Below are 24,118 nucleotides of genomic sequence, written 5' to 3'. Positions count from 1 at the left end.
GGATTTTTCACAAGAAAAAAGGCCACTGCCTACCTGATGCTGATTTACTGGTCATCGGGGTGGGCAGGTTTGGTTCTCGAGGTGCTGGGCCCCCTTGGGAATTCTTATCCCACAGATTCACATTCTTGTAGTTATAACTGTTAGGGTCTCCCCATGCGGAAGTGCCATCATCGATGTCCATTTTCCGACTAATTGACTGTGGGGATGGCTCTTCCCAACCACTGGGTTCCTCATCCTTAGGGGTTACTGGCTGTGGCCCGCTGCTCCAGTTGGAATTGGAAGGTCGTCCGTTGCCTGGAGGTGCTGGGGGTGGGCCTCCCCATGAACCAGAAGCCTCTGGTTGTGGTGGCGGTGGCTGCTGTGGCTGCTGCTGCTGTTGGTGCTGTTTATTCCAGGAATTGGGCTGTCTGCCTGTCTCGGTCCATGCTGGAGACCTTTTGCAATCTTCCCACCCGCCTTTGGAAGCTAGGCTTGTATTCCCACTGTTCCCCCAAGTTCCGATTTCGTTCTGCCCTCCTTCGCCCCACCCAGACACGGGTTTACTTGCAGGACTTTCCCAACTGCTGTTTTTCGCCTGGTCGACTTCCTCTCCCCAACCATTCTTCCCAGAAGTCCATCCTTGATTGGGCTGGCGTCCCCCTCCCCACCCCTGATCCTTGCTGGAGTTCTCATTCCAAGAGGAAGATGGCTTTTCATCTGGTCGGCCGCCTCCCCAGTTGGAAGAGTTGTTGTTCTTGTAGTCATTCCAGCCTCCTGTGTTCTTGGGGTCTTTCCACTCTGTAGAGGCTGAGAGCTCCCCCCATCCAGACTTCATTTGATTGCTTTGGCTGGGTGCATCTCCCCAGCCCCCTGAGTTCTTGGTCTGTGTGGCAGCGCTCTCCCACCCCTCAGTTCCTTTGTCAGATTTCCCCTCAGGCCTTGGCACCTCTTCGATATCCCACACCGTGTCCTGCTTAATTTGAGTTTGGCCCCAGCCAGTGTTTGAGAGCACCCTGGGGTCCAAATCAGTTCGGCTCAAAAGAGTCTGTAAGACAGCCTGACAATCAGGATGTGTGGGCCGGTATGACCGACGGCCAGAATTATGACTGTCACTACTTCCTGCTTTGTGGTTGCTTCCAGTGCTTTGACCTCCAACTTCACTTCCTGTGGAGCTGGAAGATCTTCCCCAACAGGGAGCCTGGGCATTGCCTTGGTTTTCAGGGAGGGGGTGGCCCTTTTGATTGTCCCATGCTCCAGTGCTAGAATTTGGTTGGTTTGGACCACTCCATTCTCCAATTTTCAACTCATCAGACCCAGTCGGCTGTTTCCATTCTCCCTGAGAGACCCCAGATGTCATTTTGTTCCCTTCACCCCATTTGTTGTCATTAGAGTCCTGAGGGCCAAAGTTCCAGGACCCACCCGTAGACCTGTTATTGTTGTCCCAAGAGTCATTTTTTGACCCAGTTGATTTCTGAACAGAGGCTCCTTTCCAGGAGTCCTCTCTATCCTTTCCATTGTTCCCATTGTTTCCAGAATTGCTTTGTCCAGAGGCTGTGTCAGTTCCAGAAGGCCCCCTAGCTGCACCCCAAGATCCAACACTCCCAGTCTTTCGATCTCCAGTGCTTTGTGAAGGGGCATCAGTGCTCCTGGAGGCGTTCGCCAAGCCCATTCCAAAGGGCATTCCCTTATTCTCCATGGGGTTTGGTGAACTTAAGTTCAAGGAGTTAGTGTTTCCATTTTTTGGTCCATCAGTGTTATGAATTTGAGCCTGTTCTCTGCCAGAGACAACAAAATTAACACCCGCATTTTCCATCTTTGACTGCTGTTCCCTGGATGCCTGACCTACTGTGCTAACCTGTGCACTGGAATTACTAGTATCCGTTTCCAATGCCCCTTTCCTAGGATTTCCTTCTTGGACCAGCGCTGGCCAGGCAGATGGGTTGCTATTTGGGTTAAAGTTGCTGAAGCCAGAGCCAGGTCCAATTCTATCCTGACCACTCACATTCCTCCAATTTCCTAGTCCATTGTTGCTCTCTGTAGTAGAGTTGGAAGATTGAACAGATTTAGTCTTAGGGTCAGATTTCCAGACCCCAAGATTACATTCGTTCCCAGAACCTGCAGACTGGCACTGGCTCCCTTTTCCTTTGTTACTAGTGGTGCTTCCTGGCAGAGTGCTCTTCTCAGAGCCAGGGTTCGAGGCACTGTTGTTATCGGTGGTGTTTTCGGAAGAAGACTCAGTGTCTTTGCTGGCGATACAAGGCCACTCTTCCATGTCAGACCCGTCTACAATCACCTTGTCCCAGATGTGAATTGGGTTGGGGGAGGCGCCGTTGTTGGAGGAGGCTCCCGGGCCCCAAGTGGAATTTGCATAATTTGAAGCAGCAGCACCTCCAAGGGTTGACTCTGGGGAAGAGATGGTCTCATCAATCACGGCTACACACGCGCGCTCTATTAACACCTCAAGCTCAAAGTGCCCCTAAGAGGGCTCATCACGTTTCCCCACAAACTAGCTTCTCTAGCCAGTTGCCTGTCTTAGTAAACTGTGTCACACCTTAGTCATCTCCTCTTTCATTTTGCCTGGCTGGTGTATTTGCTAGGTGTAACTCCACAACATGTCTCAAAGCTATTCCCTTGTCTTTTTTTTTTTTTTTGAATGTTTATTTTTGAGAGAGAGTGAGACAGAGCACAAGTCGGGGAGGGGCAGAGAGAGAGAGGGAGACACAGAATCTGAAGCAGGCTCCAGGCTCCGAGCTGTCAGCACAGAGCCTGATGTGGGGCTCGAACCCACGAACTGTGAGATCATGACCTGAGCTGAAGTTGGATGCTTAACCGACTGAGCTACCCAGGTGCCCCTCCCCTTGTCTTTTCTATTGACAGAGAAGGGCCTTCTCATATCTTGAGACAATGCAGTAACACCCTGACCTTGCTTTGTATCTCGAATCTACTCTAAACACCCCTGGCTAGAGTAATTGTTCTAAAGCACAGCTTCGATTAGATCACTGCTGTAGGGGAAGCTTCCAACAGTTTCCTAGCGCACAATAATAAAGCTAAACTCTTTGGCCTGGAGTTTGATCAAGATGCTACACAACCTGGGCCCAAATGACTTTTCTAATCTTATCTTCCACTGGTTTCTATGTAGATGTCGACATTCCACACTACTTGACATTCCACAACTCGTGCCTTCTCATCCTGGCACCATTCCACATTGGCACCTACTGGTTTTTCCTCCTGAATGCACATACTGAAATTTACCCATCTTTCTGGGCCTAGTTCAAGTGCCATTTCTTCTAGGAGTTTTTTTTTGTTTGTTTTTAAGTTCATCATCTGAAAATGCCCTTCCCTGTCTAGAGCCACTTTGCTCAGTGCTGTGGAGCTGTGGTCACATCTTCCTTCCCCACATTAGCACAGAGACTTCCGCAAGAGCTCCCCCTCTTAGGCAGAGACCCTATCTTGCTCACGTTTGAATTCCACATAGTGGCCAGGGCATCACTGCTCAGTAAGCACCTGATGAATGATGTACGCCCACGCAGCTAGATGCTGGGGCAGGCAAGCAGGAATCAGTTTGTATGCCTAAGGAACTTAATCTGATAAAGTAGTCTGGCTCAGCACATATTTTGGAGGAATTTATCATATTTGGGGGGAGAGGGGAGAAATGACATGTTTTTAACCCAGTAATTTCTTCTGAACTTGTTTTAGTTACTTTAACCAAGAAGTCTTAAATCAATATAATGTTGAAAAAATCTTACATAGAGCCATATAAAAGTAGGGAAGCAGAGAATCTCAAACTCTTCAGATTTAGTGGCCTCCTTGGTTTTAAGAATGCAAACAAGAGAATCTGACTCACACTGGACCCAGACCCATGTCTGCGTCCAGGTCTGGCTAGATTTGGCTGCAGAAACACTCGACATGACCACTCCTCACATACTTCCTTTCGCAAATGCTTATGAGGGGCCATGAAGCTTTTCCTTGCCTGCTTTGGGCCTGGCCTGAGGGGCCACCACAGAAAAGCCTGTATGAAGCATCTGTCACCATGAGGTTTGTCTCCATTTTTACTCTGCACATGAGACAGTAATAGAATTTTCTAGGCATTTCTGTGTTCAAACTCAGAACTATTAACTAGAAGCATGCTACAGTTAACAATAACCAATTTACTGTTCTTGCCAAGGCTTGATGATGTTCAAGTCTTTCTAGTACAACTCAAAAAAATTTTTTAAGAGCTAAGTAGACATCTGTTAATAAGCTTTAAAAAAAGCGGGAGGTGATGTTTGGAGGTTCTTTGCTATCAGGTGATTTAGTATTCATCTATTAAAAACTCTCAAAACTTCTAGTAGAGCCCTTCAGCTAAAGATCCCTTATATCTACATACAGTTTTTAACAGAGCTCAAAATCCTCTAAAGAAACAATGATTTTAAAAAATCTAATAAAAAATGATAGAATGATATTGTTTGGTATCCCCTCCCCACCCCCAAGATCTTATACTGTAATCGAAGAGACGGTTCTCTCTCTGCCCCGCAGCGTTCTGCGAACATAAACAGGGGCAGCCAGGATTCAGAACAAGCCTCTGTACTAGCCCCACCTCCAATCATACCCTGGGCACACACTTGTGGTGACAGCTGGAACCATGGAAGCTTGAGTTTATCATGCGCTTGTCAGGAAAGGAAAAAAGGCCCCAAATGGGGATGACGTATGACAGCCACATTAGCCTCTCCTGCCAACAGCACACACTGGACACTAAAACCCAGTTTCAGAAGAGAAGTGCTGGGACACATCTCGTGCAGGGAGCCTCTCCTGTCTTGGGAGTGACCCCAAAAGCCTTTTGGGGACTCTATACCAGGCAGTACAAAAGAAGTGCTCGCTCTCTTTAAAGCTGCCAGGAAATCACTTCCCGACCCCGACTCCTCACCTGGTGCAGTCCCACCGTCACTCTGCAGCAGCGTTCCTGTCACTTGTGCGTTGTTGGAGTTTGCTCCGGGTGCCGTGGGGGGAGGAGGCCCTGCCCCGCCCCCGAGGAGCATGCAGGATGGTGGAGGGGGCTGCCCACGTTTTAGTAACACTTTGTGGTCCTGCTGGCAACGGAATCGCGGCGGCACCTCCCGAGGCATGTAGCGGGCGGCGCTTGGCGGTTGTCCGTTCGGCACTGCCACCCTTTTGGCATTGTTGCCACCATTGACTGGTGGCGATGGAGAGCTGCCAATTGGGCTGGCGGCCGTTGGTTGGCTTAAACTTGGTTTCGTCACTTCGGGCACTGAAAGAGAGAGAGTGGGGAATGGTCTTTGAAGTCCAATACATTTTTATGAAGATTGTTTTTCGGAAAGCTTACACGAGACCAATTCCAGTAATGGATCTTCCATCCTACTGTGGGTGGACGTGGTCTTTCTAAACTCCCCTGCATCTTCAGTTTACTGGAGATCAGGCAGAGGTGGGGAGTGCGGGTGACAAGGACTCAAAGACAGCAACACCCCAGAACTCTAGTCCATTAACTAAGGGGGAGGGGGAAGCAGTCACCAGTCACTTCCCTAAATCCCTGGAAGGTTCCCTAGCAGGTCGAAGGGTACATATGGGCCCCAGGCCAAGTCCTCAGTAAAGGTTCAAGGCTCTCAGCCCAAATGCCCTTTATTCACATTCTTAAAGATTTACCTCTGAGAAACCTTTCCTGAAGTCCCTGGACTAAGTAGGCTAAGCACCTTCATTTGTGCTCTTGGAACACACTGTCCGTCTTTCTTTACCACGAGTTCACCATATTATATTGAAACTCGCATTTACAAGCTCCTTGCTCTCACCAGGGTAAGGACCCATCTTTCATCTTATTTTTTAGGTCCTGGCACCGAGTAGACCGAGACAGGAAACCTCAGCCCTGGAGAATCACAAAATCAACTTGGTTTGGGTTTCTACAGCTACCTAAACGCAACCACTCTTGCTTGGTACTTTACAAATTCTGTGCAAATAGAAATGTTATAAGGTTTGGTTTTGTGGGGTTTTTTTTGCTTTTGTCAAAAAAAAAAAAAAAAAAAAGCCTTAAGGGTACCTTGTATATTTACTCCAACTCTTATCTAAAACAAAAATGTCACAATGTAGGCATGTTTCCTATTTACTTTAAATAATTTAATGTTTTACCTTACTTTTAAAAAGGGCAAATAGGAAGTATGGGAATGTGCAGGATGACCGTATGAAGATACAATCTGCAGGACACTCTGCAGAAGTTGAGGGCTTTGCCCTCAGCCCTCCATAGAATGTTCTTCTGGATCTCGATGTCCCTTGCTTCATCCTACCAAAAGACTGTCACCCTTTCCAAGAAAATCTGCCTGGCAAACAGAGGCTGGCAATATTACAGAAACAATCGTTGAGCCTGACAGTTCGGATGATTCTGAGGTCAAGTTCCCTGACATCCCGAGTAATGTTTAGGCCAACTCCGGGGCGGTACTGCCCTGACCACTGCAATGGTGCTGGGCCAGCATGTTGCTCATTGAACTGGCTCCTTTATGAAGAGAGAGGCATCATCAGAAATCAGGGTACCCAATCTACCTCCACTGGATGTTGGGGAGTACTGGGTGTAACCAAGAAAGAAGAGCCTGAAGTAACTTCAAGGCAACCCCTGGTCTAATTTTAGCCAATCATGAGGCAGTATCGGGCCTTCCAGTAAGGAAGGGAGGTCAGTGGATCCACAACCTGATGAGCAGAATAAACCTATTTCTTAAGAAAATAAATTGGTCACTATATGATAGTATCAATATAGTAGGTTCTGTATGACCTTACAGCAGCTGATGGGTAAAAATAACTGATAAATGAGTGCAGATGAGTTATCCAATGATTCATTTTCTCTCTGTGCTTGCAAGATGCATTCCCAGTCCCCTTTCCTCTTATTATGAGAAGAAATGAGACGTCGGCAAAGGCTGCGAGGGATCTTCCCAAATGGTTTTTAGGATAGAAGGAGCTATGCTTCCACGAGGCCGCCCTTCCATAAAAGCACTAGAATCTCCACTCTACATTAACCACGTCTGTTACACACCTGGACTCATTCCCTGAAACAGAGCAAGACATAGTAAGGGCAGTCAACAGCATGGAGGTCTGAACACCCAGTTTGACTAACGTTACAACATTCACAGCATAGTCAAAGAAACTTGGGTAACGTGTATTGTGCAAGATTCCCTGCAAAAGTGCCTCAGAGCATTTTCCCACCATATCAGGGATAGAAGGGATCATAAATAATAAACCCTTTTTAAAAAATAAAATCAGACTACCTCTCAGCCACTTTCCTTCCAATACCGTGCTAGTCTAGGAGACTAGTCATTCAAAACTCCAGGACCCAGTCAGAAAATTTCTGAGTTATATGTTAGGAGAAAACTGTGTTTCAGAACTGTTTTTTACATATTTTTTGAGAGTGTGAGCAGGGGAGGGGCAGAGGATCTGAGGAGGGTAGTGAGCCCGATGGGGGCTTGAACTCACCAACCACAAGATCATGATCTGAGCCAAAGTCGGGTGCTCAATGGACTGAGCCACCCACGTGCCCCAGAACTTGAATGAATTCTTACTCAATTGCTTTCTTACACCTTTCTGTGATTTCAAGAATTTGAAGCATTTAAAGGCCAATCAGAACTCTAGACTGGAGAGCAATGCAGCTATTAGGCAGGAGGCCCAATCCAACCTGCTTCCCAAAGTCCAAACTTAGGACCTCCCAGAGTTAGTGTGTGCATTACAGCATGCTCCAGGATGTCAGATGCTAACAGAGGAGATGGAAATTATAAGGGAGTGGGAAGTACTTTTCAGTCCCTCTTGTTTTTCTTCAGAACCTTACTGATTTGTAGGTTGTAGTGCAAATTGGTTTAAAGATAAGCTGCTCAAAATAAGGGCATAATTTCTTATCTCCCAGAGAAAAGGTCAGTGGCTTAAACATGATCTCTGTAGCAAAGGGAAACAAAGACATTGTGAAAAATGCTGGGTATCTTATTTTCTAATTTCCATTCAGTGACTTCCAAGAACCATTTATTTGCTCTTATGACTGAATCTTTTTCCCTTTCCCTGTCGCCGTTATTCTCATCTTACAGTCTGAACTTCTAAATTGCCTCTATTTCTGAAAAAACTTCAATAAAATGCTACTGTTTCAGATAAAGGCATTAAGAAAAATCTGAAACAAGCAGGACCAATAAGAACTACTATCTTTAAATATCTTGATAGTACAAACACTAAAAAAATCCTCCTAGGAATTTTTTTTTCTAGTGATGAGAACTTTTTTGTTCTAGAAAGAGAGAGAGAGAGAACGCGTGCATGCACACACACGCGTGAGCAGGGGAGAGGGGCGGGGGGGTGGGGAGTGGAGAGAATCTCAAGCAGGCTCCATGCTGAAGCATGGAGCCCTGTGCAGGGCTGATCCCACGACCCTGGGATCGTGACCTGAGCTGAAATCAAAAGTCGAACACTCAACCAACAGAGCCACCCAGGCACCCCTAGAAATGTTTTATTAAAGGTAGCAGTTAAAACACATACAAGCCCTAGAAAAGACATTATTTTCAACTGAAAATTTCTTGGTAAATAATCATTAGTTACAATGCAACACAACAAGAATCTCAGACTGAGGACACACAGACAGTGGCTGCTGTGCACTGAGGAGTTCTCAGTCATCTCTGAGTACTGCCTCCATTTCTTTACCTTGTACTCACTCCTCAGACTCCATGCACATTGGCTTTTGCCCTGAACATCTCCCTGGGAACTCTTCTCATTCAACAACTAGTGATCTTCATTGTCAGTCTAATGGACACTTGTTGGACCTTCTCTTGACTTTTCTGCAACTTCGGACACTATTGGCCATATCCTCCCTCTGCTTTTGTGAGAGCTGCTGAGACCCACTCCAGCCAGCTCTTCAGCTCCTCCTTTCTCTCTTCCTTTGTGGGTTCTTACACTCTTGGTCAGGGCTCAGAAGACTTTTTCTGTAATGGGCCAGACAGTAATTATTTTAGGTTTTGCTGGCCATACAGTCTTGGTTGTGACGACTCTACTGTGAATACAGGCAAAAGCAGCCACAGACCATGCGCAAACGACAGAGTGTGGCTGTGCTCCATACAACTGTACTAATCACACTAAAGTATAAATTTCATACTACTCTCACTGTCACAAAATATCATTCTTTTATAATTTTCCTAACCACTGAAAAAACGTAAAAAAAATTCCTAGCTCATGGGCAATACAAAAACAGGAGAGTCAGATCTGTTCGGAGTGTGGTAGCTGGCCACCTCCTAATCAGAGTTGTAAGATGGCACCAAAATTTGGTTATGAGTTGTATCTTTTATTTTATTTTTTTTAAGGTTTATTTATTTTTGAGAGAGAGAGACAGAGTGCAAGCAGGGGAGGGGCAGAGAAAGGGAGACACAGAATCTGAAGCAGGCTCCAGGCTCCAAGCTATCAGCAGAGCGCCTGACGCGGGGCTCAAACACCCAAACTGTGAGATCATGACCCGAGCGAAAGTTGGACGCTCAACCGATTGTGCCACCCAGGCGCCCCTAGTTGTGTCTTTTTAAAAAATCTGAACATGAAGGTGGGGCCTACACTCTTCCCACATTTAAGTTACTCGAGTACAAATTCCCCCACGCTCAGACTTTATCATGTATGCCCAAGTGTTTCCCAAATCACTACCTCCAACTCAGATCGCTCTTTCACCCTTTTTCTCCTTACTCTCAAACTTGTTCCCCAGCTCTCCCCATTATCTCCTAGTTCAAGAAACAGAGTCATCACCCAACCAGCTCCTCGAGTCAGAAACCTAAAAGTCGTCATTATCTGATCATCATTACACTGCACTGAACCAAAACATCTCTCCAATGCCTTCCTTCCTCCTCTCTATCACCACCGCTCCTAACCAGGTTCAAGCCCTCATTACCTCTCATCTGGACCATTCTGTGGCCATCTATCTGAACCACATGCCTTATACCTCACATTCGTTCACTTTCAAGTGGCAGCCAGAAGCATCTCTGAACAAATGGCGCCCACCTTAGCGTTAAAGAATACAGAGGTGTTTCTGCAAGGTGTGAGGGATACTGCGAGTACTTTCGTTTGTAAATTATTTACTTGGAAGGAAAAACCCACCTCAGATCTTAATAAATTAGAGTAGACTCAAGGTTATCCCAACCACCACCAGCCACTCCTAAATATGCCTTCTGGGGTAGACTCAGAAGACAGAGTCGTGGCCAATGTACCAGGTATGCCGATGGGAAGGTGCTGCCCCTCAGCTGTGCCCCAGTCGGGTAAAGGTCATGGAATTGCTGCTGCGGATGATAATACCTAAAAATCTCAACTTATATCGGGCTGGAGGCTTTTCCCTGTTGCTTTGACTCTCACCATCAGTACTTTCGGTAGCAGAATAAGTGTCACTGAACAAAACATCCGACAGACATTTACCAAGAGACTGCTAAGCGTCAGGCACCAGAGCCCTTCAAAGCTTTGAAGACCACTCGCTGAGCTTCCTCAGGTAGGAACACTTCCCCTGGGGGGAGACATTCCTACATGTTTAACCCTTGCAAATATGACACAGGTTCAAATTTATTGACCAAATTTATTGACCCAAACCGCACAGGCTCCACAGAAGTCGATCTTTTTCTTTCCACGGTGTGGTGCCCATTACAGAACTGCAGATCCCTTCCTAGATGCTGTACTCCTACTAATGCCACTTAAGGTCAGCTTAATTTTTATAAATCAGTCATTTCATACTGATAACTGCACCATTAAGCCAACCATGACCCTAACAGCTTTTTCACGAGGCAAAATTGCTATGTCCAGACCCCTCCAGTGTACAGCCTACCCTAATCTTACCTTCATCCCTGTTATACCTGGTCTGTCACATCAACACCACAGCCTCTTGAGATCCTTTTTTAACTTTTTAATTTTTTAAATTATTTTTTAACCGTTTACTTATTTTGAGGCAGGGAATGTGTGCATGCGCACACACAAGTGGGGGAGGAGCAGAGAGAGAGAGAATCCCAAGCAGGCTCTGTGCTGTCAGTGCAGAGCCCAATGCGGGGCTCGATCTCATGAACCGTGAGATCATGACCTGAGCCAAAATCAAGAGTCAGACGCATAACTGACTGAGCCACCCAGGCGCCCTGACTCTTGCAATTCGAACTCCAACATCCAACAAAGCCTCTACCTTAAGTGCTGTGTACTGTTTGCAGGCCAGTAGGTCCACATGTCTTCACAGAACCTCCACTTGAAATCCCGCCCTATTCTCCAGAATTCTGTGTTTTTGTTTTGTTTTTTTTTTTAAATACTGGAAGGTAAAGACAGAATGTATAAGGAATCCACTTTTTCTCTGAAATACGGACAAATCTGATCTCAGTCCTCTGTACAAACAGACTTGGCACCAACACAGCCGTTTTTCTTACAGGGTCTACTGGGGAAAGAGGGACAGATGCAGAGTTACGGGGAGACTGCCTGAGGAAGGCGTCATCTTTGGGAAGAGGAAAAGGACCCAGAAACATCAGCTGAGGGAAGTGAAGAAGGGGATTTAGAGTGCAGACAGGCTCTTGGAACAAACATAAAGATGTGGTTGAAGTGGGGTAAAAAAATCAGAAAGGTCAGGCCCAGTGCTAGGCTGTGTCTTCATATAACCTCCACTTGAAATCCTGTCCTAGTCTCTCCAAAATCTGCATTTTCCCTCTCCTTCTACTTACGGTCTAATATACTCCAGAGATCATTTTTATTTTTACTCTGTTTTCTCCGTGGTTCTACTAATTACATTCCTTAGGAGACCTGAAACAGGTGCTCATCTTTCTTTAGGATTATTTTACTTTAATTTTTTCATGGGGGTGTGGGTGGGGGTGGGGTGGGAAGAGTATGGAAACTGTGAGGCTGTATTCGATTTTATGGTAGGTATGAGAAAGATCCTAATTGGAAAGAAAATTCAGTAGTAAGTAGAAAAGAAAGTTTGATTTTTAAGATTTTGGTAGAGTTCCGGAAGAGGAATGCGTTTCTGAGAATAGACCTAGAGGAAAAAAAAATCTGAGAAAGAATGCCTTAATGGATTTTCGATTTTCCAACAGAAACACCACGTACCATACAGGGCAACTTGCTTCCACAGCTTAGCTGGGATGTGGCTTCATGAACATTAAGAGTTGTGGCCAGGCCCAGGAACCAAACCACCATGTTCCAACAACCACAGAGCCTGGAATTTCCAGGAAAATGCTAATTTTCTCATCTGTTGTCCCCATAAATCATCAAAAAGGCCTGTTAATATAAACACTATGTGCCCAAATCCTTTCCTAGACAGTATGTTGGTTTAGAAAATATGGACACTATACCACTATCAAGAACTCTATTTTTATGGTAAAGTATAACTTGGATTTCAAACAAGTAATTTATAAACACACTTCCAAATAAAGCCCACTTCTGGGTTGGTACTGCCTGAAAATACAAGGGAAGAACACTGTTCTAAGTAATTAAGATAATCGTAACTAATAATGTTTATCGGTTTATTTTCTAAATCACTACAAGGTCCTAGACTACATTCTCCCTGAAAGTGCCTTTTGGTTAGAAATACATTACAGTAATGTCTAGACATCTGAGAATTTGTTTCCCAGAACTAAGTTTCCTTACAAACTAGCACGGTCTTTATTAGTTCTCCATCACTGTGTGACAGGCTTTGGCCTGGTGGTCCAATAACAGAAAATAAAACAATGAAGAAACCAATCATTAGAAGGCCTCCCATCACATCTTGGCTGATCCATCATCCTGACCTTCCTCTGAGTTATCACAGTCCTATGTGATTCCCTTCATCTGGGGTAGTGGTTTTCAACCTGGGACATGTCCTGGGGGCACCTGTAGAGCTTCTCAAAATACATCTGCCAGGGCTGTGGCCTGAGACCATGAAGATCTGGGAGGAGGTCCATGCTTGTGTACTTTGACGAGTCTATGCAAAAGATTTTAATAAGTACCCTAGTTGAGAACCACACATTTAAGTGGGCAAGGATAGGAGCTAGAACATTGGTCCAATTCTACCATCCTGAAAGGGAACCGACCAAAAGCGTGGCCAGCACCAGACAAGACTGCATAGTCAAAATTAACATTAGAAAGAGAGATCTGAAAACACAGAGACCATTAGGTTGAGGATGACGTGAGGAACATCTATCTGCTTCTGTTTATAATACATCAATCACTATTTTGCAACAGAGTTAAAATGCATTATTTAAAAAAAAAAGCATATTCCAGGCTCTAGCTCAGAAGACCATGTGACTATCCTAGACATAACACTCCCTTTTAGGCTCAATGCATGTCATGGATCAAGATGATTAAAAATCCTCTGCAATGTGCATCTGTAAATTAGGGGCTAGTGTCTTGCTTGAAAAGGTTCAGTTCAAAATCATGACCCATATACTTTCCAAACAAGGTATTAATCTTTTTTGCCTCCTAAAAAAATTAAGGCCAACCAGAAACACTACTACAAGTACTTTCAATTTATCATTACTGCTCTTCAGTGGCCGCAAACAACCAATTTAATTACTCTGCACCCACTCTCACTAATTGAGTGGATTGGAGGCTGAGTTGGCAAGAATGTAAAATCTAAACACAGAAAGTTCCAACAACTTCAAAAGGAAAAAAAAAACCAATCTTACCTTTGGTTTTTTGTTCCGTGACCTGAAAAATAAACGAACAGACATAAGTGAATGAGATTTATTTTCTAGTTTGATATTATAAGACTACTTTAATTCTGATAACTCAAGTAATTCAAGCTGTCAGACACACAGGCATAGTTCAAATCCAGAAAAAAAAAGACAAACAAAAAAACACACCAAGAGTCAGTTCGGGCATCCTTTTATAAAGACAACGGCCATATGTCCAGTTATAACTTACATGACCATAATTATGAAGGACACTAAAAATTAAAACCAGAAGCATTCCACTCTCATTAAATGATGAGGTATCTGTACCAGGAATGCTGTTTGTCATTTTGATGATCTGACTAGAAAGCAAATGGATGTAGCCTAGAAATGAAATTAGCCACAGAGACAAAAAGGTTACCCTAGGAGTATGGACTCAAACACTTGATCTCAAATCTAGAAAGCAAAAGTTCAAGGGCCCATCATCAGACGTACCAGAGGCCATGGCAGGAAGGCAGGATTTAAAACCAAGCCATGCCACTTCCTGGCTGTGTGATCTGTTTTCTATTTATCTGTTGAATGGAGATAATAATAGTATCTCCATACAAAGGGTTATTATAAGGATTAAACTGGATATCCTATGCCAATGCTCATAAATGTTTGTTATTTTTAATCAAAGTTCATGGAAAAAGTATGATATACAGCAATGGATGAAATATGTAAATTTTGGACAAATAAAGATTGCTTTGTTGAAAGTATTTCTTTACATAGTAACTAACACCTCTATGGAAGTGATTGACCTAAAAGATTGGATAGGCTGAATAGAAAAATGGGTTTTTAGAGAGTTTGGAAATGATGATTAGAAGCCACACGGAAAACTGCTTCTGCTAGTAAGAGAGGAAAATAAAGGAGGGCACCTAATTATACATGCCCTATAATATTAAAACAAAACCACAAAAGGTCATGCGTAAGAAAAACATCCAAAAGGAAATGCGCCAGAATTCTAATAGGGCTTATAATTACCACCACCACCATCACCATCATCGTGATTGAGATCATGCATGATTTTGACTCCCTTTTCCCAAATGTTAATCTTTTAATGGTTCTCTGACTTTGTAATAGAAAAGAAGATGTTTGATTATTTGTGGTTGGTAGGCATGCCAAGTTACTCCTCTGGGCGCTCATGAAAACTTGTCCATCTTTGGAGGGTACGTCCTGTAGCTAACCAGCCCACTTCATAGTGGATTGCATCACACCATTGCCAGACTGAGTTAAATGATCTGGTTGTATGACCTCCTGGAGCATTCCTTACATTCTTGCACTAAAAGCCAAGCTAATTCTACTGTAGTGAATTCGTAGTAGACAGCACCTTAAAATGTGTTTCCTTGTACTAATTATTACAGAGCTCAAGTCTACTGTGCAATTCTTCTAAAACTCCATTTAACCAAGAATGAACGGATTTGTCTCCACATACCAATTCCTTAATGCAGTTTAAATTTTATAACATTATAAATATTTCTTAGAATGCCATTTTGAAGATCAAGTTATACAGGAAGTCAATGCTTTCCCCAGCTGTAAGTGACAAACCCAAATAATGTCAAATGTGTCTTACAATGTGGTTTCTGTTAAAAGAGCTGTCCTCCAGACGGTGAAAGGCTGGATGATCAAAGCATGTGTTCTGCCAACACTAAACAATGATTCTTTTGCAGCGTCAGCTTAATGAATGTGAATGGAATCCTTCCTTGACACCTTTCTCATGAATGAAAATCGAACACAGTTTACTCAGGGATGGCTCTAGAAAGAGCAAACTGCTCATGAGAAAAGCTCAAGTTTAATGTCTGTGTGGAAATAATTTAACTTAAAAGTCAATTCTTCAAGACAATTACATTGCCAGCACTCATTCTTGACCATTGATTTATTAAACAAATATTTTTTTGAGTCACTCTCATGTACCAGGCACTGACTGCCCTACTTCCTGGAAATACAAATAGGGAATAAAACCTTGCGACACTTAGAGTCAGTCAAACAGGGAAGCAGACAGGAAGAGATTATAAAGCACGAGGGTAAGCAGCGAGAAGGATGTGGAAGCACCACAAATGGTGCTGATTGAATAAATGAATGACCGTGTAATAGAACCTCTGGCACATTCTCTACAATTCTTTGCATCATAGCACATTTTATGCCTCCTAGTTGAGGCGCTGTCTCTACAATAAGGTTGGAAACCACGAAGACAATCACATGGTAAGCTTTGTACTCTTCCTTAAAACTGCTAAATCAGAACTTAACTCTGAAATTACACGATGGTTCAGTCTGATAAAACAATATCCAAGGCCACACGTTGGCCTGGATCTTGTGACAGCCAATCTAGAACATTTCTGAACAAAAATGATTGGGTTTTCATTGTTCACAACTAACCAATTGAAATTTTGGTTATGGTGATTTTCCTCTTTGCCACAACTTCTGAACCAGTTCTTAATGCAGATGTTAAGTACAGAGGGAGATTGTCCAGCTGCATATTTTTAGGGGCACTTGGGTGGTTCAGTTGGTTAAACATCTGACTTCAGCTCAGGTCACGATCTAGCGGTCTGTGAGTTAGAGCCCTGCGTCGGGCTCTGTGTTGTGAGTGCAGAGACCACTACAGATCCTCTGTTAGCCTCTCCCTCTGCCCCTCCCCTACTCTCTCCCTCTCCTAAAAATAAATAAACATTACATTTTTATTTTTTACTTTTTAATGTTTATTTATTTTTGAGAGAGAGAAAGAGACAGAGACAGAGTGGAGAGGGGCAGAGGGAGAGAGAATCCCAAGCAGACTCTGTGCTGATCAGGACTTGAACTCACAAACCGTGAGATCATGACCTGAGCTGAAACCAATAGTCAGACGCTTAACCGACTGAGCCACCCAGGTGCCCCCAATCCCAATTTGCTCTTGAGTAAACCCACACCATCTTGTATTTCAAATCACTTTTCTACTAGTGGGATCCACAGCAAAAGTTTACAGATGCATATATTATAAATCACTCCCAGATACTGATATTTTCCAGTTGAGAAACACTGTTACCTAAGTGAAGAATGTAGACTGTCTAGTGCCTGAAATAATCCCTCCATTTGGTATCTTCTTGTTACCAGCCTTTGCTCAAGTTTACCAAGGTCCAGCCTATGAATCATACATCCATACAGACTGTAAAACCCAATTCTTATACTAACTTAGTTGACGAAATGTAAATGCCCTAGAGGAAAGAAAGCCTTTGCTGAGGTTCACTCTCTACCATTCTGGTAACACCCTATATAGTTGGTGGACCTGCTTATCGCAACCTCAAAATGTGAAATGGGGCTGTGTCCTTAAAGGGAAGTAAGTTTGAAAAAGGCCTCTGGGTTGTCCTCTGGCGTCTTTATTCAGACTCTTCACTGACATTGTAGACAATTCTAACAAGCTCAGATTAGAAGCAACACATTAGAAGTAGGTACCCTGAGAGCATGAGGGTGAGATGGTGAGCACACCACTATGAATAGAAACAGAAGCACAATTAAAGACAAGACTCTAAAGAGTGCACACAGCAGTCTATTATAACACCAAACAATAACGAGTATTACTTATAATTAAGTCATGAAGAAAAGATAAAATTACATTCTGTATGTTTAATGTGGCAGGGTCACATGCAATTCAATTCAGAAAATATTTCCAGTATGATTTCTTTAGGCTGGGACTTATAAATGATCTAGTTCAAAAGTTCAGAAAACTGAATTATGGGAATATACGCTATAGCCCAGAATGCTGGGAAAACTTCTGGTGCCCCTTAAAGCCTACATCGGTTTGTGTCCAACTGTCTGCCTTGAGTCTGTTCTAAATCTAGAGTTCCCTCTGAACCCTGTAACAGTTTCTACCTCCCTAAACTGAGCTTCAATAACCTGCCACTGTAGCAGGGACCCTCGAACCTGCCCCACAGCAATGTCCTGCTTCCCAAGTGCTCTGTGTAGTGGTAACAAGAACTGGAGGCAAATCACTTTACCTCCAAAAATGGCACAAAAGTCGCCTGGGTGGCTCAGTCGGTTGAGTGTCCGACTTCAACACAGGTCCTGATCTTGTGGTCCGTGAGTTCGAGCCCCGCATCAGGCTCTGTGCTGACAGCTCAGAGCCTGGAGCCTGCTTCGGATTCTGTGTCTCCTCCTCTCTCTGCCCCTGCCCTGCTCACGCTCTGTCTCTGTCTCTCTCTTTCAATAATAAATAAACGTTAAAAAAAAAAAAAAATGGCACAAAAGCAGGCCTGCCGAGCCTGAGCCCAAGTCAGGCAATGCTAAAGAATGGGGAGGTGGGGGAAATAAGATTAGACAAGGGCGGGGCCTGCAGGACAGACACTGAAGCAGAGGACAGCACCTTGGGTCAAGCATGTCAACTAAGACCTGTCAGTTGGCAGCAGTGAGATGTAGGTCTTTTCCTTTTAGCCTCTCTCCTTCCCTAAGCAAGCTCCTCAAAGCCACACAATACCATCTCCCCCAAAGCTTTAAGCAGGCCCACTGGCCTGTGAGGGAGGTTTCTTTATGGAATTATCAGAAGGTGGTCTTGTACAGATGACCATGCTGGAGAGGAACCAAAAGGAGAACATTGGGGTGAACTACAGAGACACTTGAAAAGCTAGTTTATAAGCTGACCTAAGAAAATGGAGATTAACTGTGATACGAGTAAGGACATTCGACAAGAATTTAAGTGGCGGGGACTCACTTGCCTTTCTTCATACTGTATACTGGTGCTCTCATTAAATCAGCTGCAGCATTATTGAGTATTCTGTGGTGACAAATGTACGTCTTTAACTCCCACTTTCTAATCGTAAAACTTCCAAGTGAACAAAGTAAGCAGCATTATTAAGATGTCAGGTATCCCACCCAAGGCAGTTACTTATTCTAGATGCTTGGTGGATGTAAAGACAGACTTAAGTCATTAAACTCACCTTCTGAGTGGCTTCTTTTTTCTTTTTATCCTCTTTCTTCCTTTTCTTGTCTTCCATTAACTGTTCTTCCCTTTCTTGCTCCTTCTCTCTGTTAAAGTAATGCCACACCAGAAGGTTAACATTTATATTCACAGTCTATTTGTGTAGCAAATTCAATGCTTGTAGACGGTATGCAAAACATGCCATCTCTGTGACTGAGCAGAACACGGTATTTTACTTAAACTAAGAGGATGCATAAAACTCACCACATTCAGTTATCCCTGTATTTTGGTTTGTTATCTTTTCTGCAAAGTAGGGCTTCAAGTTTGGTTTCAAAGAAGCCCATTAAAGCGAGCTTTACAATATCCTCCTAAAAGAACACACACACACACACGTATTTCCACTCAGCAAAAAACCAGATTTGAATGTGGTAACATCCAGTTGGTTCTGGAGATATTCCTGGATTCCATAGATTTATAGAACTCTTAGTACTTGGTCTTAAAAGTACAAGTAGAAAACACATAAAATACAGCAATAATAATGTCAAAGAAAAAGGAATATATTTTATGAAAGGCAAAAATTCTTCACAAATAATACAGAATATATAAATTCACTTATGGTACACAAATATCTATCACAATTTAGGTATTCTCCCCTGACATCATCAGAACGGTGACTATAAAATTCTATGCTCTATATTCTGTATTTTTCTTCTACATTATTAATATTGTATGTTTTACATGTTCTCTACTTGTGTTTTTAAGGCAGGTACCGTGTGTCCTATAAATCCATGTATTCCTCACCAAGTGACTTCACAGTTGCATCCTGCTGAACACCTGAATTGAGACAACCAGGTTTTGCTGCCCTCAATTAGAACAAAAGTCATACGTAATACTAAAGATTCTAGTTAAAGAAATGTGCTGGAATGTTAAGAAATTAATATAATGTAATGCCTCACATCTGAAAAGTACGTTCAGAAAGTAATACTTATTCTCTTATGGAACATTCTAATATATATTTGAATATAATGCATATGGTAAGCTGCCAACTTTCACTCTCTATGTATCAAATAGGAAGAATGCATTGCAAAACTACTGCTGTTACTTCAGAGCTCAAGGCAGGAAATCCTGATGCCACGCATCCTGAATTTCAGAGCTGGAAGGAGACTCAGAGCTCTAGTTCCCGGTGCCCCCAAATACTGAACAGATACTTGTGATTTCAGGTGACCCAACACATCAAACTCATCGTTTGCAGACGTGGCAAAAATCACAGGGACAGTTCTGGAAGGAATCACTTTTGGGGAATGTAACCACTCAGCCTGTACAAAGGAACTGAGGACCAACAATGAAGTTGGCTCTCGTCAACAGATAAGTAATGCTTTATTTATAGAAAATAAGAATTAAACAACAACGACAACAAAATAGGTGTTTTACCCATGCATCGAGCTTTCTGTGGTTCTGTTCACATTGACAAACATTGGCCTTTCTCCTTCTGTGCCTCTGGCATAAATATACAAAATCCTAATGTGCACAATTCACACTCCGAAGGTAACTTCAATGAAAACTTTAAAAATATAACCAAGGGGGCGCCTGGGTGGCTCCATCGGTTAAGCATCCGACTTCAGCTCAGGTCATGATCTCGTGGTTCGTGAGTTCGAGCCCTGCATGGGGCTTGCTGCTGCAGAGCCTGCTTCAGATCCTCTGTTTCCCTCTCTCTCTGCCCCTCCCCTGCTCACGCTCTCTCGAAAATAAATAAACATTAAAAAAAATAAAAATAAAAACACAAACAAGGAAGAGATTTTATTTTAATTCCCTTAGGTTGAATACTGGATTTCTCTGGAGTCAGAATGTGTGCACATCAGTCTCAGGGTGAAGCTCTTGGTGAAAATCCACTTACAGCACTGCACTACTTTAAGAACACGGCTTTATGAAAATTGGCAAGATGGATGTTGACCATCTAAGGTAGGCTGGCCACAGATCCTGTTGTATTTGGCTCCCGGAGCCTCTTGCTTCCTCTGGCTCCAAGTGGAAGAAGATGGCGTTCCTCATGACCCAGTTACTGTGACTTGGTGCCTATATTTTACAGTGCAACAGACTACAGAAAAAGAGCAACCACAGTCTAAAAATCTGGTTAAATATTCGATGCTCTAAAAAGCAGTGAATTGCAATTTCTAGGTCTATTCTACAAAGTTTATTTTAAAAATGCAATGTAAAAAAAAAAAAAGTAAGTCTTTAATGAAACACATTCTTAAAAACAACTAACCTTTTCAAGTATTTTTTCCTATAAACAGGTAATTCAGAGAAAGGAACTGAAATTCATGTTCACTACAAGCAGATTTACTTCCAAAACAAATATTTTTCCAAGCTTTCCAGGAGACAGGCTGTGCTTTCACCCTGATCTTTTACTGCTTATATTGGTAGAATTGAGTTTTCTCTTTAGATTTCACTTCCTTAGGAACAATTTATTTTCCCAAACCAAACCTGACTTACAAACCTGCCATTCATTTAATAATGAATCAAAAAGTACAGAGTTCACCTTTCTTCTTCCTTTTAAATGTTTGTTTATTTTTGAGAGAGAGAGAGACAGATCATGGGAGGGGAGGGGCAGAGAGAGAAAGAGACACAAAATCTAAAGCAAGCTCCAGGCTCTGAGATGTCAGTCAGCACAGGGCTTGACGTGGGGCTTGAACTCACGAACCGCGAGGTCATGACCTGAGCCAAAGTGGGACACTCAACTGACTGAACCATCTAGACACCCCAAGTTCATCTTTCTTCTAAATCAGTTGTGCTCTATCTTGGCTGCACATTAGCATCTTTGGGGAGCTTTAAAATATCCCCATGCTGAACCAGAGCCCAAGAAGGAGAAGCAGGTACCCACGTGGGGAAGGTAATGGTTACATACAGAGGGACTGATCAATAAATAAATACATTAATGATGATGACAATCAGGTTTATCACTGTTGAAAAAGGTAGTTACCAAAATGGAAAGGGAAAAGTCTCAAAAGAGTCCTGTGGGCCTGGATCAGAATTAGCTATTGGCATCAACTCATGGTTTTTAATATATAGAGACAGACATAACAATAAACATGGATAGAATTTTGTGAGCCCACATGTGTGTATATTCCTTCATGTATGCAAGCACACGTGCGTGTGCGCGCGCTCGCTCTCTCTCTCTCTCTCTCTCTCTCTCTCTCTCCTTAGCTCTATTACTGAGAGGGCTTGGGAACAAGCAACCCAAATAGCAATGAACACAACTAGTACCCAGACTCTGGCTTCTAAATACCATTCTTAACTAAAAGAACTAGAGTTCTTTTTTAAAAAAAGCTAATTTGGGGCTAGAAGAAAGAAAGTACAAAATGAAAGAGGAATGCTTGTTGCCCAGAAGCAAGGAAAAGTTCAACAAATGATGTGGCATGTCAAATGCTTGCAGATACCAATGTGAAGGGGTTCCTACAAGCTAAACCTGGGGCAATATGAGCATAAAAATAATGATGGTAAGAAATCTTAAGTCATTGTATACAACAGGAAAACATGAGTTCATCCAGATAGAAATAAGTATATAAGTTAAAGGTGAAAGGAATGGAATATTCACATAGTTTGAAAGTGTCTCCCCGTAAAAATACTTATTAATCAAAAAGGAGAAAAGAATAATTACACAGAGGAGAAGCCTGGCAGACATCACCTTAATCAAGTAAAATACATGAACATCATCATAATGGAATAAATTGAAATCATGAGTTACGTGATTAGATACTCTGAGAACACAGAATTTCTTCTATGATATTCTTTTCAAATATGTACAATCTGAATATCATCATGATGAAATGTCAGAGAACCTCAAGTTGAGAGGCATTCTGCCAAATGTTCTGCAATCTTCAAAAGTTTCAAGATCACTGAATCAAGGAAACGGAAGGAGACCAACAAGACATAATAACCAAATGCAAAGTGTGATCCTTTTGCTATAAAGGCCATTACTGGGGTATCAAATCCTGAGTAGGGGCTACAGATTAAATGGTAGTAATGTATCAGTGTTTTGTTTTGTTTTGATGGTTGTTATTGTGGTTATATACAGGGGAATGTTCTTGGTTTTTTTTTTTTTAAATACACTAAAGTATAGGGGAAAGGGATGCAGGTGGTGGGACAATGGGATAGTAATTTTTCCTAAATGATTCAGGAAAAGTGTTGTTGTTTTTAACATACTTGCAACTCTTCTCTAAGTTCAAGATTGTCCCCCCATCCCCCACCAAAATCAACAAAACCATTACCAGGGTAGCACCCCAGACCCACTACATTGAAATCTCTGGGGAAGGGGGTGCCTGGGTGGCTCAGTCAGTTAAGCGTCTGACTTCAGCTCAGGTCATGATCTCATAGTTCGTGGGTTTGAGCCCTGCATCAGGCCCTATGCTGACAGCTCAGAGCCTGGAGCCTGCTTCTGTGTCTCCCTCTCTCTCTGCCCCTCCCTCACTTGTGCTCTTGCTCTCTCTCTCTCTCTCTCTCAAAAATAAATAAACTTAAAAAAAAAATCTCTGGGGAGAGAACCGTTGCTCTAAATTCTCATGTTTAAGCCTACACTGTAAAAGGTATTTACACCTCAAAAATCAAACCTCCCATCCAGCAATCAAATACAAGCGTCAGGTGACTAGCTTGTTCCCACTTAACTATCAACTACTTTCAAGTCTGAAAGGAGAAGAAATCATTCATATTCTCCCTCAGCCCTAAATACACAGCCAGATGCTAGTGCAAACACTGAAATCTAGAATAAATCTAGAATAGTAAAAAGCCAAAACTTCTTTTAAGAATGTCTAAGGTGAAGATAATACAACAGTTGTCTTCTTTCTTTCTTTTTCTACAATAACCATTAATTGAAAGAAGTAGAAATAACTTTTTTTTAGAAAGGCAATACTTGAATAAAGGGGAAAATACCCAATATTCACCTAAGCGAGGCAGAAGAGGATTCCTGTCCTGCTCACAAGTTCAGAACACTGAAGAGCAGTGGTGCTGACATTACTAAAAACCTGTTGCATCACACATTCAAAAGCTCTGGAGTGTCTAGGACCACCACACAGGGCAAGTTAAGGACGGTGCCATCTGGGCAACTCCCCAGAGCTCACATTCAAGGCCATGCACACTGCAGTTCCAACTTCCATATCTTCCTCATCTATTCCGCGTATCTGACAGAAAAACCTTCCTCCTTTTTGTGGCCCAATCATACCTCTTATCCTGTTGTCAAGTCCTGGCGTAATATCCATCCATTGGAATTCCCTGACAACTCCAATTCATAGGAAACGTGCCTTCCTCTGGACACCCCCGCAACCACTGCCCTGGCTTGTCGCCGGGCCCTTGAGGTGTTGGTTGCTGTCAGTCACCAGCAGCCTCAGACCACGTGAAAGGACTTCCCTGTAGCAGGGCGGCCTCGAACATGGCTCTGGGAAACAGAGATTGGCCTGGGGCTAGTCTGTGTCTCACCTCTCCTCTACCAGGATGCCCAGGGACCAATCTGTTCCTTAACAGACCGCTACTGGGTGCCTAACACAAGCGGACACTTTTCTTAGCACTGGGGATACAGCAGAAACAAAACCACACCCCAGCTCTCGGGGGGGCTCCCATTCCAGTGGGGGAGACAGGACACAAACAAAATATACAA

General features: G+C 43.1%; 1 protein-coding gene across 20 annotated transcripts in view; it reads right to left on the bottom strand.

Moving 5' to 3' along the window:
* The window catches only part of TNRC6B (trinucleotide repeat containing adaptor 6B), a 258,256-nt gene that overhangs the window by 58,822 nt on the left and 175,316 nt on the right, over positions 1-24,118 (bottom strand). For 15 of the 20 annotated variants that reach the window (XM_030320703.1, XM_030320711.1, XM_030320706.1 and 12 more), the window contains 4 exons: positions 18,497-18,584; positions 13,569-13,590; positions 4,883-5,224; positions 34-2,382 (listed from right to left, as the gene is read on the bottom strand). In XM_030320703.1, the coding sequence (XP_030176563.1) occupies positions 34-2,382; positions 4,883-5,224; positions 13,569-13,590; positions 18,497-18,584 (2,801 nt within the window). Of the gene's footprint in view, positions 1-33; positions 2,383-4,882; positions 5,225-13,568; positions 13,591-18,496; positions 18,585-18,741; positions 18,846-19,908; positions 19,975-20,371; positions 20,682-24,118 lie in introns of those variants that run through there. The other 5 variants (XM_030320719.1, XM_030320720.1, XM_030320705.1 and 2 more) reach the window with 4 other exon arrangements.

The sequence above is a fragment of the Lynx canadensis genome, chromosome B4 (assembly GCF_007474595.2).
Source record: "Lynx canadensis isolate LIC74 chromosome B4, mLynCan4.pri.v2, whole genome shotgun sequence".
In the NCBI taxonomy this organism is placed as follows: Eukaryota; Metazoa; Chordata; class Mammalia; order Carnivora; family Felidae; genus Lynx; species Lynx canadensis.
The sequence above is the reverse complement of the archived record's forward strand: the minus strand, read 5'-3'. Positions and strand labels throughout refer to the sequence as shown.